At 33.2% G+C, this 14,492-nt stretch overlaps 1 protein-coding gene and 1 long non-coding RNA gene across 2 annotated transcripts in view; one reads left to right on the top strand and one right to left on the bottom strand.

The window, feature by feature from the left end:
- LOC145975479 (uncharacterized) overlaps positions 1–12,419 on the top strand; it is a 44,151-nt gene extending 31,732 nt beyond the window's left edge. Inside the window, exons 4-5 of the mRNA XM_083105976.1 lie at positions 451–544; positions 3,077–12,419. Of these exons, the coding sequence (XP_082962102.1) occupies positions 451–544; positions 3,077–3,244 (262 nt within the window). The 3' untranslated portion in view covers positions 3,245–12,419. The remainder of the gene's footprint in view (positions 1–450; positions 545–3,076) is intronic.
- The window catches only part of LOC145975480 (uncharacterized), a 103,503-nt gene that overhangs the window by 51,047 nt on the left and 37,964 nt on the right, over positions 1–14,492 (bottom strand). The gene's annotated exons all lie outside the window — the stretch shown is intronic.

Genomic DNA, 14,492 nt, shown 5'->3' with positions numbered 1-14,492 from the left:
ATAGGATAGAAAAATATCAAATAGCTTTTCTTTCTCTTTATAAAAAGCGAGATAATATAAACAGCTTTCGCAAACTTTTACAAGAGGATAGCAACCGGTAAGATCGCTTCCTTACGAGCGCTTTTTGTACGCATACACAATGCCTCGCCACCCTTACTCGAGATGGAGAGTAAGAATATCGAGGGTGTATGCTCGAGGGTCGATTTTCTCCTCGAGGGTTACATCGAAAAATGGTAAAACGAAAAGCGGACGAGCTAAGATGACGAATTGATAGCTCTTCGCTTATATTCGGCGATATCAAAATCGATTTCTTCGACATTTTCCTTCATTCCATACATAGGTATATAGAATGTCCTGGATTCCTCCTATCTGGATTCTTCCAGCAATTTAAATTCGAAACTTTCATCGCACTATTATAATATTTTAATCCGCAATGTAATTATGTTTCAGGTATAGTACTCAAGCAAAGATGGTAGACACGGGCACGGGTACGCTTTACATTATCGGCTCGTTCAAGAGGATGACAACTGATCCCGATTTTAAGGTACAAAATGATATACTTATATATGTATAATTAAATGTATAAAATTAATTCTTTAACTATAAGTTTATTCTCTTTGTTCATTTTCGATTTTTTATCTTTGATCTGCTTAACAAAAGATAATCCGTAAATGAAAAAAAGATGTGCCAAAATTTCTAAATAAATGAAACTTCAAGAATGCTATATCTTATAATGCTATTAATGTGAAGAATTAATAAATGAAGAAGAGATTCTTTTGGAAATTTGAGCATAATTTGTTCATTAGGTCCCATTAATTATTCATGAGGGTGGGCTTGTTGTAAGCAGAGAAATAATCTTCAAATTACACACTATGCTATTTTCCTACACTTTACTTTAATCTTATTTTGGTTTAAAATTGAGAAACTACGCGTAGTAATATATCCATAAATATATTATAAAAGGATAAATAAATGATATATATAAAAGTTTCCATCTAAGAATTCAATCTGTCAGTTCTATCAGTTCGATTTTATTCTTTAATTCAAAATTCTATCCTTTTAATATATCTTTATTTTTACATTTATATATGACTTAGAGATACATAATTCTTAATACAAAAAATAAATTTTAATTATCTTTCATAAATTTTTCGTGTATTTTATTTCACAATACTTATTAAGTCTCGGAAGAACAATACTCGCATGATCCTTTTAAGAGAAGCAACGGACATTTTATCGGAAGCTCGCAGTCTCCGCCCCGGTTAATCTGCAGATTGTTGGATTACGAGGAATTTTGTCTCCGTAATATTTTTGCTTGTACATGCGACACATTCACAATATCAAATTTGCGATCAACGTATCCGCATAAATTTCGCAGTGAATGCATGCATGCATTTTTTTTCGATGCTTCTATCACCAGCATGGAAACGAAGCGCGAGAATAATTAAATAAATATATAACAATGCCGAGAGAGAGGAAACTTTATATCGTAATGCGTGCGCGTTTGCGTTTCCGCAGTTACGAAAACAGGTCGCGCGTTTTCTGCAAGCAAATTAAACAAATTAAAGAATTGCTCCCCTTTTGCGGCGGATGTCCATCTCGGTGGCGTGCGAATTAACAAGATCGCTTGACGTTTACAAAAAAAAAATATATATACCTCGATGGTTGTCAGAGCGCGCGCAACCGCGTGATACTGCGGTATTTTTTGACAATAAATTTCATATTCGTCAAAAACATACAAAATAACGGTTATCGAATTTATCACCGGGAATTATTATGTCACGTTAACATCCACTGTCATAATCTCATCTGTCGGTAACATACGTTAAAAAATATGATTCTACGGCACTGCCATCGTTAATCTTTTTATTGGAAAATACGTCGCGTCTACTTCATCGTTACAATTACTACGCAAATTGACTCTCTACGTGTTGAAAAAAAAAATTAATTTATAGCTTTTAACTTTTTCAATTTCCGTTTTCTGAAGAGTCAGATACGGGAATCTGGGATAGAGCCTCGGAGGATAACTGTCGGCCGACAAAAGGCGTCGAGGTGTCTCACACATGTGTTCGTGGCACGCCTCGGGGACGCGTTTTCGCGACGTTTATTGAGCCGGCGGAAGAAAAGTCACGTCGCGAACAGACTTTTTCTGCGAGAGGGAGATCCGGATCCGCCGTATGTACATACGTACCAAATGTTAAAGTGGATGCCACTGTGCGCGCCAACAACGGGGGAGTCGTATAGAGTTACCGCGGGATTTTACGACCGTACTAAAACCCGAAAGCTGTAGCAAGTCCTGTACATGTTGTCGAATGCACCAGCATACCGGAAATGTGTATCAGTAGGTTGCTTGCCCGAGCCGCCGATCAGACAATAACGCGTATCCGCGGCCATAGCTGTCGCGCGTGCAATTTTGATGAAGAGATTCAGAGCCTGCATAAAAAAAAGAAAAAAAAACAACATCGACTGATGCCGTGTTAGAAATCGTGTTTTTGTCTCTGTATTTTATCGGAGTTTGTCGGATTGTGTCATAAATATTATTTCTAGGAACAGCACAAGAGCACAAGCTACAGAATATTTTTGAATGTAAATTACCAAAGGAGTTCCGGGACGTTTTAATTAACACGGATATGTTTTATGGCAATTTTTTTTCCACCACTCGTTAACTTTTAATTACAAATAGTCCGGCTAAGAGATCTAGGTGAATGTTTTTAGCCGCGCTTTTCTGAGCGCAAAAGAAAATAAGTATAAATTCGTGTTTCAGAGAGTCAGAGAAATAAAATAACACAAATAAATACAAAAAATAAAATATATAAAAATATATATAACGAAAAATATTCCCCTTTTTATTAATATTTTCGTGTTATGTTACTATTAATAGAATATTTCTATTATAATTAAATTTTTATATATATGCATTATATTATCACATTTTTATATAATTTTTAAATGTTGAACCATGCGGGATGTAATATCAAAATTTGTAACACAAAATTCTCTCTCTCCCTTTTCTCGAATTTTGTGCGCGAGAGCAACTCAATGATATCATATCGATCTGCTCGCCGCCCTGTTACAGCTGTACCTGACGTCGAACGTCTCGTCGAGCGACTTCAACATGGGTTACAGTATGACAGGCACGCTGGAGCGCGGCTGCAAGAAGACTAACTCTTTCCAGATGACCCACTTCGCGGTGATACGGCGACGGGACTACGAGAAAGCGTACGAGGACCCGAATCCCACCTAGTGTCCGTCCACACCCACGCTCTCCGAGTGTGGGGATTGCGAGCATTACACATAGTTGGGAAGCAAGGGGCCGTCGGGAAGAGAAAGGGACAGATGCACTTCCGCAGGGAAGCGCTACATCCGCCGCTCCATGGATGCTGACAAGAAGTCGCTCTTCGGCGCGAGATCGATCGCGAATTCCCAGAAATCCCGAAACTCCTGGCAGGTCGGTAAACGGCCTCCACGATATGACGGATCGCGATCAAAGATCGCGAGTCATTTGTGATCGAGAACTTTCAGCAGAAATATTTGTGTGAACATTAGATCGCTAAATTGCCTGCGTTAAATATTTCCTTTATTATTTGCTTCTAAAGGAAACATAATAGAAAATAAGACGCAAGCAAAAACTGCAGATAGAAAGGTAAAAAAATAAGAAGAAGAAGAAGAGAATAAAAAGAGCATGAAGAGAAAAGCAAACACTGCAATTGGAGCGTCATCTATATTTCTCTTGTAAGACATCATAAGGATAGAAGATAATCAAAATCGGGTGTGAAGGGGAAAGCTTTAATTCGCGCAAAATCAACATTAGCTCGTGGTAATACGAGATTACAGAGATGAAAGGTGGAAGAGAAATATCAAGATAAAGTAAATTATGAGAAAAGAAGGATATCAAGAACTTTAATTCTCACAAAATAAATATATTTCTCTTATACAAGATTTCGTCTACAATATATACATTGCTATCTTTAAAGAATTAGTCTACTGGGAGTTTTATTAAAGAGAATTCTATTAACCCTTTAAGTGTTTCATTTTGAGAACGTGTACTTGTATGCTTAATTATTTTTAAGCTGCGACGAGTATACTCGACAAAAACAGAGTAAGTGCATTTGCTGTAAAATTGAAATAAATTATAATAAAACAGCAAATTTTTTGTGTTTTTTAAAAATCATATTTTTATTATAAATATTTATTTTAAAATTGTATTATTTCATTGTGTTATTTCATAAAAAATTACTTTTTTTCAAGTGAATTTTTTCTTTTTTGTCCAAAGTATTCTAAAATGTGTTAAAATTACGAATATGTTTTTTGTTTTATCTAAATTTTACTTTAATAGCAAATACAAATTTTGTTTGTTTGATGACGAGTATACTCAAAAGGGTTAAAGGTTTACTTTTTGTAGAAAAAATCATGCATAAGAGGAATATATATTCTGCTTGCACGTACGACTTAATTTTTATTTGTTTAGTAAAGCCTATACGTCAAGATTTAATTAGCGGTCTAATGGATTACACTAATATCTCTGTTATCTCAAATTCTCAAAGGCACGTCATTTTCGCACGTCAACGAGTTCGAGATTAAACGAGACCTGACAGCGACTTGGAACCGAAACAACGGCACACTTTGAAAAGGTAAGAAGAAAAATGAAGATTGGATCGTTATTGTCGGAGAAACGAAATACCAAAGCTGAGCATGTGACGGCCCTGCGCGACAGAGCCAAACGTCCAAAAATAGTCCTTAATTTAGATCGAATTAATTAGCTCTTAATGAAAATCGGCGAACGTATGAGTATACCTATAAGCGAAGAAGAGAATACAAAGGGCGACGTTGATCGGGAAGATACGGGAACCGTTTTACCAAAGTACTAGCATGTAAGTCACTTGCAACTTTCTGCCACGCGATAACTCGAGATCGCGGAAATGCAATCTCTTTCAATCCAACAAGGTACACTGCTTCTCATCGATCGACGCATCGATGGCCGCCGCCGCCGCCGCTTCGTCAAGATTAATAAGTGATTAGCGATTAAGGCTTTTTCTCGGTGAATTCATGACGACTCAGCTGCCTAGTGTAGAATTATATGTGCCAACACAAAGCCATCGTTGACGAGCACTGTACCTGACAATTGCTACGAGTCAGAGCGCAAGAATGCGCGATATCGAAAGCCCCCAGCCGGACGCGAAACGGTATTTCCTGCCCCATTTCATGGTTACATGTATATAGAATCGAAAAGATGTTTAAAATCTACAGAATCGAGAAAGTAAGACATGAAAAGAGAAGAGATTCAAACGTCAATTTTTTTGTGCAACATATGACATTACTAATTTACAGCTTTCTGACAAATTATTCAATTTTTATAATTTAATTTCATTACAATATGAATTCTCGCATAAATAAAAAATAGACGAATAATCAAAGCATATTATTAACAATACATTGCTTCCTCCTTCTCTTTGATATTTAATATATATAAAAATGATATCTAAAATATATAAAATATAATAATATAAAAATTTACTTTGTTTTTTTTAATTGAAGATATACGGATTAATTACTTCGAAAAAAGATTAAGATTTCACTTGAGTTATGTCCTTAATTATCAATCTTTATTCTCGATCGCATCTCTGCCCATGGACAGTTATTGCATTTCGAGTTTGATGGTTTGCCGGGGTGGAAAATTTCATATACCGGAGCCCGTGTCAGAACGCCGGTTATAAATATCGTTTCCCGGTCCAGGCTTTATAAGCAGTATATAGCTATATAGCGTGTAGCCGGCTTACAAGGTATTTCAAAGCTTGTTACGCGCACCTTTCTTTGAGCCATCGTCGACGGACGTCGCTCAAGGAAGGAAGAAAGCCCCGCGAAAGAATGAGAGCTTCGCTGCACTGATGCCGGACACAAAGCGAGAGATCTCTCTTATCTTACGTTACCTTACATACGGGATCATCGTGAGTCGGTGCTGTAACGCATAACACGATACTTATTTTTGCTAAAGAGTAGAAAGTCGCTCACACCGGTCGCACGATGCATCCCGATGAAATCTAAGTCGGTGCTCGCCGATCGTTCGTTCGGGACAAAAAGTGACTATCTGCGAGTCAAAAGAAGAATAGCCATCATTGAAAATGTGAAAAATTCAAAATTTTCGCAACGAGAGTCTTTCTATATTATATTTATAACGAATTTATACGAGATTAATTTGTGTTAGCGAATAAAGTTACGATTTTATGTCGCGTTTAAATAATGTGTTTGAATGATGAGATTATTGTTGCTTAGCTTTTTTCGTGAATATTCGGCAATATTGTCAATGTTATCGATGTTATACATCACACGATTCGAATTCCTTTTACAATACATAAAAGTTATAACGGCAGAAATATTTCAAATAACGGTGGGCACATTTCAAAGGTATATTATTGAATATAAACATTTATTCAGGTAGCATTTATTCATGTAGGAATAAAAATTAATTTTACTTTAAACGAAAAATATATATTTAAAATATTTATATCTTCATTTGTAAAATTATTTAAATGTTTAATATATAATTTTAATTCACATATAAGTGATTATTTTATATATTAGTTATTTATAATTTACAGAACAGCTCACGAAAATATATATATATATTTTTTTTATTTTTTACTTTAAATATTCCCTTTTTTGTTCATTTCTGCGTACGTTATTGGAAGCAATGAACGACGAACGAGCGGTTAAAAATTCTATTATAATGAACTGTATAACTTCCTTTATAGTCCTCGAAAAAACCTATCTAATACCTTCCGCTTTTGCTCAAAAAATTATCTAATGCTAAATAAATACTACATGCAATAGAGCGCAAAAAAGTTAAGTCGTTTGCTGCATTTTAATATTAGAATATATATTGTGTTTTCTCGTTTAAGATCGTATCAAAATAAAGTAAAATGCATTTTCGAGCGTTAAACAAAATGATAGAGAACGCTATTCTAGATTATTTACCTCCAAAGAATGCAATTTATATATATAAATAATTTTTAATATGAGAAATTCGCCCAACTAATCTCTTTTCAGTATCAAATTTAATATAATGAAAATTTCTTTTTATTTCTATCTTTTTAATTTTCTTAAAATTTTTTAATAAATTTTAAAAGGAAAATTCTGATATTACATTCTCAACATCAAGATAAAAATACGAATAATTTAATAATATTATCGAAATACACAAAGAAAAATAATATTTAAGAAATGATTTTTTAGGATTTAATAAGTTGCTATTAATCTTTAAAAATGTTTGAGTTGCATAGTTTTAGAGACGCTTAATTTTTTCAATATATGACGAATAATGGAAAGTTAAGTGCAATATGGTGCAAGTATACTGAAAGATTTGTTGTGACTCGTTTTAATTTTTTTGTTTTAATATTGCCGATATATCGATGCTTTTCTCGTATTAATATAATTAAAGGCAATCGAATCCAATGGGGTTTCTCGGGCCTCTCATTCGAGTGGAATTACTCGTAACAGGGTTTAATGTTATTTCGCAATTCAAAATGTTGGGAAGAAGTTTGCACTGTTTCTGTCAATTTTTACACGCGATACTAAAATTAACGATCTGAAAAATTGTAATTGCTGCAAGAAAGAATAATTTTATAAGTTGGCGTTGCTTATGATATAGTAAACTCTCGTTAACCTGGATTCTCCTTTACTTTATATCCTTTTCTACCACAAACTACTACTAGTTTCGAGTTCCTCCGAATTCGCTCTAACGAGAGTTTATTATCCTTGTGCTTATACTACTGTATATGTATGGAGAGATTATGTTCGTTATTACATTACCCTCATTACTTAGATTGCGAAAGTCAAACAGAAAATCGATAAAATAAATGTACCGCTGCATGTACATATGGTATATGATGTGTATAAAAAAACCCGTATATATATATATATATATATATACACTCATATACACGTACACACATACAATAACAAGCTTTATAAGTAGGTGAAATTTTGCAAGATCCTCATTGATGTTGTAGAACGTTAGATTAGCACTCGTCAGATGCTTTTTTAGCTGATCTAGTCTTTAGATAGCACGGACCGCCCGTTATAGCTAGATTGTTTTCGATAGCGGCAGATTATACCAAAGGAATTATCGAGAACACTCGCAAGTCTGTAAAGTAAAATATAGATTTTACGAGCTCTTGTAAACATCGTCGATGAGCCGTTTTACTTTCATCCTTGCTCCGAAAGACATTTCTCTAGGAAAATACAGCGTTTCGTTCGATCCATCTTTCATCTTACTTGGCGAGAAACCTCGCTTCCATTCTGCGGCGCCGCATCTTCTAAATTCAACAAAGGAATTTCCGGCGTCGAACGAGCAAGTAAACTCAGACGAGACGACGACATCTCCATAGCTTCCTGGCTCTTAAGATTCATGACCGTCAGTTTATGACCGTTCTTAGTCGACTTCGACAAGTAACTGATCTATGAACGAAAAACTTGTTAAGATCCCCAGACAAATGTCGCAGATATTTAATATTCTTCTATATTATCTGTGTCGTTTACGATCACAACTTTCATTGGTTTTTAAAATACTCGTAAAATAGGACGAATATTTCTGACTGTTGCAGCGAAGCGCAACAAGATGTTATCGATATTATAATATCAAGAAATGTATCAGATGATTATAGACTCCATATTCATTATGTAATAAAATTTGGAATCAATTTATTTTCAATAAAAATGTCGAAATATGAATAATATATATTTAAAATATATTTAATATAGATAATATGCAATTTATATTTTTCCAATCACAAAATATTAAATCTTATTTTATTGAATGATAAGTCACACTTGAATGATTATCAAATGATTATCAAGTAATTCAATTTTTTAATACTATTATTATTTAGAAATTATAGAAAAATTTCCAATTAAATTTTCTCGTTATTCATAGCACATAATAAGACAGTCTGTATAATTATTATTTTGGCATCGTCGATATGGCACGATGTGTATTATTCAGTTCGTGTTCCTTGCGAGAGTTCTCGATTTCTCCTTCGGCGAAATAATATTATTGTCTCGCCTAAAACATTAGTGGTCGTGTTTTCACTTTTCGGGGTAGTTTTCTATAGCCTTCTAGGATGATTTAAGTAAACACATACGTCCGATATCACGGTCCCTCCTAACTACTTAGCCGTAGCTAGACCCACTGATGCACGCTTCCTTCGAGTCTAAAGAGGAATCACCTATCTTCGTCTTCGAGCTGCACAACGGGTCTCTAGTCTTATCATGTCACGTTATCTATAATTGCATTCGAATCGTCTAAATATATTTAAATGCATTAATTTAATTAACTGTTAAACACATAGACATATTTTTAAATAGATATATTTGAGAGATGATATCTAAACATATATATAAATATTTTCTCAAGAATATTTAAGATATTAAGATATAGAATACAAGCCAAAGTATAAGATATTCTTTAGAGAGATTTGTTTTTATTAAGGAATTTAATATAATTTTATAGATATCAAATTACACACATTACATTTTAAATATTAAATAAAGTATTCAAAAGATTTTTATTGATATAAGATATTGATATATTTTGATTTTTGACGCTTATATAAATTTATTAAAACTCTTGTATGCTTTGGAAAAATCTATAAAATCTATATTTTCATTTTAATATATATTATAAATATATATTATCATATAATAAATCATAGTCAAAATTATAATCAAAGATATAGCGTATTCTCTTCTTCAAATTTTATTTTGTCAAGAAAGTGGAACCTCTTAAAATCAATCTCGGCGATTCGAATGCAGAATAGGAAACGTGCCGTGCCCTATCTTTGAGATGTAGCGAAAGTATAAACGTAGAGATCGCCAAGTATCGTAGTGAAAAGTCAATGGTTGCCGTCTTTGTCGTGTCTCATCGCCGCGCGTCGCGATGCCGTCGACGCTCCGCTTCTCGTTCCTCTTCGAGAATCGATCTCGATATGTGTTTCTCGTCCACCTCTTTCTCTGTATCCCTCCCCCGCTCTTCCCCGTTAGAACGTCAGTCGAATCTTTACCGCTCACGTAAACGTCGATCGGCAAATTTTATTTTTTCTAGGCGGCAAAGATCCTCGACTCGCGATCTCGCGGCCTCTGAAAGCGCACCGTGGAAGCGTCGCGACGGATCGATGATGATTTTCGTTGGGATGCGACAGTCGGATACGTTAATATCAATAGATGATGAGATTCAAATTAGTGGTCGATCAAAAAAAAATTGAAATGTTTCAAGCAAAAATATATTTAATTCAAGACTTGATATTACTAATATATCTAAAAAGTAATCCCTAAAAGTTTAGACTTTGAGAGTTTTCTACTATAAACATTTCAATTTGCGGTTTTTAATGTCGTGAATGTTATGTTTTAAATACAGTAAACTCACAGTAACGATAATTAAGCCAAGATAATTTTAACTCAAAATGAAAACTGCCATAATTCGTTGACTTAGGAAGCGCGTGCATGAAAATGGCTTCATCATTTATTGTGTATCTAAATATCATACTAAAGTCACTTTAAAATAATGATCCATATGTATATAATATCCCAATATTATTTATAATTTTTTAATTTTTATCGTGTGCTCTTATCGAGAATACGATCTTTATACTAAATTAATAATATGCAAAATTAAGCAGTTACATCAATAAACATGAATAAATGTGCGCATTTATTCACTTAACAAATATTTACTTAGTCAGGATATCATGTAAATGATATATGGTAATAAATCACAAAGAGATGCATATCTTAAATTTGATTTCGTTAAGTTTACACTCCTGTGAATGATCGAGCGACTGTTGCATCCGTATTTTGTCGTGTAATCAATATGTAGTCACATAGTAAATAGAGAGAATTAAAAAGAATGTATCCTTGTAACTATTAAATGGATTATGATACTATATCTTAAGAGAAAATGAAAAATGGAGGAAAAATACGAACGAAAACATTCGTATTTCAAAGCAATGGCTGTGATTCTCATTAATTAATCAATAAAAATCGGTTCATATTATATTCGACATTATATATATAAAATATATATATAGATATTATATATTATATATACATATATAGGTTACGGCGATATATTTAGTGATAAAAGACATGATATTTTGCACTGTTGCGTTTCGCGTCTTTTTTCTTGTCCTTTTTTTTGGCTAATCGAAATTTATGGTCGCGCGCCTCTTCGCGACGGCGGTGGCGGCTTTATTTTTTTATCTGGTGCTAAATCCTAGAGAGTACCAGCGCATGCGATTTCGTTGATCGAGACATCGATCGATCTCTAAGCGTCGGATATTGAAGCCGGTAGAATTTCAACGGCGTAGACACGCAAAAATGATCTATAAAACGCTAGTTTGAAATACGAGGTGATATTTTACGCGTGATTCATGAAAGAGCGGAGTAAAAACCCGATACAAATGGTGGACAAACTTCTGAAACATAGTTTTTTTCCGCGAATATAATAGTTCGTCTGCACAATTGTATAAAAATTATAATTATCATTTATAGAATTACTAGTGGCATAATTTTATAGAATTAATTTTTATAATGTATTATATTTTGTTTTTAGAATTAGAAAATTAAAATCATCGTAACATAAAAGCTAAAGTTTTCACTTCCTTACATGAAAAATTTTATTTTTATTTTAAATATGTATATATCACGTTGTTAAAATATCATCGTCTATTTCAAACTTTGTTCTGGATATTTTTTTTGCGAACTACAAAAAATACGAAACGTTTTCTCGTGTTTACAGCGCGCGAAATTGAACCTGGCAAAATTATATTGGTTTTAATCCTGGTATCGGGGATTCTCTGTGGTTACTAGTATAACCGACGTTCGCGTGTCGGCGAACGATTGCTCACTGCTTTCGCGTTTGATTGAGAATCAAATCTCGGAATCAAAGCCGTTAGCGCAATAGCTCCTAAGGTCTCTCTCTCTGCGAAGCCCACCGTCAATGCGTAACGCACACACGATTCGTTTAACAACGTACGTCTAATTAATCGATTAGACCGTAGGCTTAACGAGCGCGATAACGTCGCGCGAGATTTTAGGTACGCAAGATGAAAGGGCGTTCAACAGTGGCTCTTTTGGCTAACGAATGTACACATTGATTGAGCTACAAATAGTACCAGCCGAATAAAGGGGCTTTATAACAGATGGTACTGAAGTAAAATGCGATAAAAGTGTAAATTAAAAAAAAAAAGAATTTTTCTTCAATACATAATCATATAATTATCATCTATCGCTTTAATTTAAATAATTTTTAATATGAAGTTTATTATCTGCAAAAACTAATTAAAAGTTACATTATATAATATAAAAATTGCTATCAATTTGCAAATCTGTATTATCTGTGTAATTCTTATTCATATGCGATAGATATTTAATATAATATTTAGAATATTTTTCCGAATAAATGTTTCAATGTTATATGAATATTTTTCTGCATAATATTAAATTTAAATTTAATGTAATGTAATTTAATGTAATTGAATGTGAATATTTAATATATATTATTTCGAATCTCTCCAAGTAATTTGGATTTCATATAATGTGCTAATATTCAATAATATTAATTGCATTATTTCAGCACTCTTGCATTTAAGGTACATGCAATACCGGTTGTAAAGTCTTTTCATTCGCATAAATATATTATATGTAATCGATATCAAAATAAGCTAATGGCAGAAAATGTTCAAAAAATTAAGGCTGTACATTTTCTACGAATTGCGTGAAAAAATATATAATTGCACATTGTATTTGATTCTAGCCACTGTTGTCAACGCCATTAATCGCATGATACCACGCGTTTGAGAAGATGATCGAAATTCCTTCGACTCTTCTCTGCGCACCTGCATTTGTAAAACGAGCGACAGAGATAATCAGTTAACTACGATTTCTTCGTTCCTCTGCTTGAAAGCGACGAATAAAATGCAGCAAAATCAAGCAAGATTGTGTTTTCATCATTTCTCTTTACATGGAAGAAATAATGCCAACGAAATTTGTGATAATATTCTCTTTTTAAATTCTTGATTAGAGGTCTAGTTTGCTGTGTGACCACGTAAATTTTCGTTATTACCATTTAGTAATAACGATAATAATAAAGTCTCAATGCAAGCGAAATTATACAATTAGAATAATTTATTTCGCAAACATATAGAATAACGGAACGAAGAAAACGCGAGTGTTGAATGTATTTTCACTACAGTCCTGTCTACAGTCAATTCATTTTGTATCTATACCTAATCTATGTATCTATCGTCATAATTTATGCCGAATAAATGTTACATTTACGCATATTGGGACGACTTTTCATTTCCTCTTCATGTCCTTTTCAAGAAGCGAAAATATATGATATGAAAAAACGGAAGTGTAACTCAAACGATATGGAGATAATTAGGACAGCGTGGCGAATTATGTAGACAGTGAGAAATGGAAATTACGAGCTGAGAAGTTCGATGAAATTCGTTTAAGTTTAATTGACTACTGTTTCAAAACACTCACGAATAATGAAGGATAACTTCCCAGTTCCGATGGCAAGTTTGCCGGCACGATAAGTAACTCTCCGTTGGAGAACTTTGCAAATGTAACCAACTTTATCTGTCAGAATTCACGAATCCTCCAGATCTCAGCGAATTAACACTTTGACCTATCTTTTCCTTCGATAAAATAAATCTACTGGTTTTATAAATTATGTTTCATTATTCTAAATAATATAAGTTATAATTAAAAAGTATATTAAAAATATATATAATGTAATTTTATTCCATCAGTGAGCATATTAAATACAAACAACGTTGAAAATAATCATTTTGAATGTAAAATATAAATTTATTATTTATTTCAAAATTCATTTTCTCATAAAATTTCGATTTCGGCGAATTAATTTTTAAATTTCAATCACGAGTAAAATGTACGAAACAAGAAATTAATTTTCAAATTTCAAATTTTAAAGAGATTCTGTGTTATTGTATAGAAATCTTTTTTTTATCTTAAATATTATATTTAACAAATATAAGTTAATATAAGTATGGATTAAATATTTAATTATAAATCTAAGGATTAAATATTTCAAAAATGTATTAATATTTGAAAAAGCACATTAAATAATTTCGGAAGAATTAGAAAAAAATAATATAGCAAAAAAATTAGAAGTTAATCAATTATGAATTAACTTACATGGGGGTTATAAAATGATATAGGTATCCATCATTTATGAACGGATGAGCTGTCGTAGCGATGATGCGAAACTGCTTCCAGTGCTGAAAAGTTTCGTAAGTATTTCTCAAGCGTTTCGTTAACGGGTAACACATTTTCGATAGTAACGTCTCGCATCGGAGTTACTAAACTCGCCGAACTTCTCGATCGGTCTCGCGGTGCAGTTGGCGCCCGACAACGACGTAAAATTCTGCAGAAGTTACCAAGAGTGTGAGAAAATTTGCCGAGAAGAGAGAAAC

Source organism: Camponotus vicinus, unplaced genomic scaffold (genome assembly GCF_025532165.1).
Source record: "Camponotus vicinus isolate PSW18456_S1 unplaced genomic scaffold, iyCamVici1.0 SCAF_8, whole genome shotgun sequence".
NCBI lineage: Eukaryota > Metazoa > Arthropoda > Insecta > Hymenoptera > Formicidae > Camponotus > Camponotus vicinus.
Note: the sequence above shows the minus strand (reverse complement) of the source record. Positions and strands in the feature narration are given on the sequence as shown.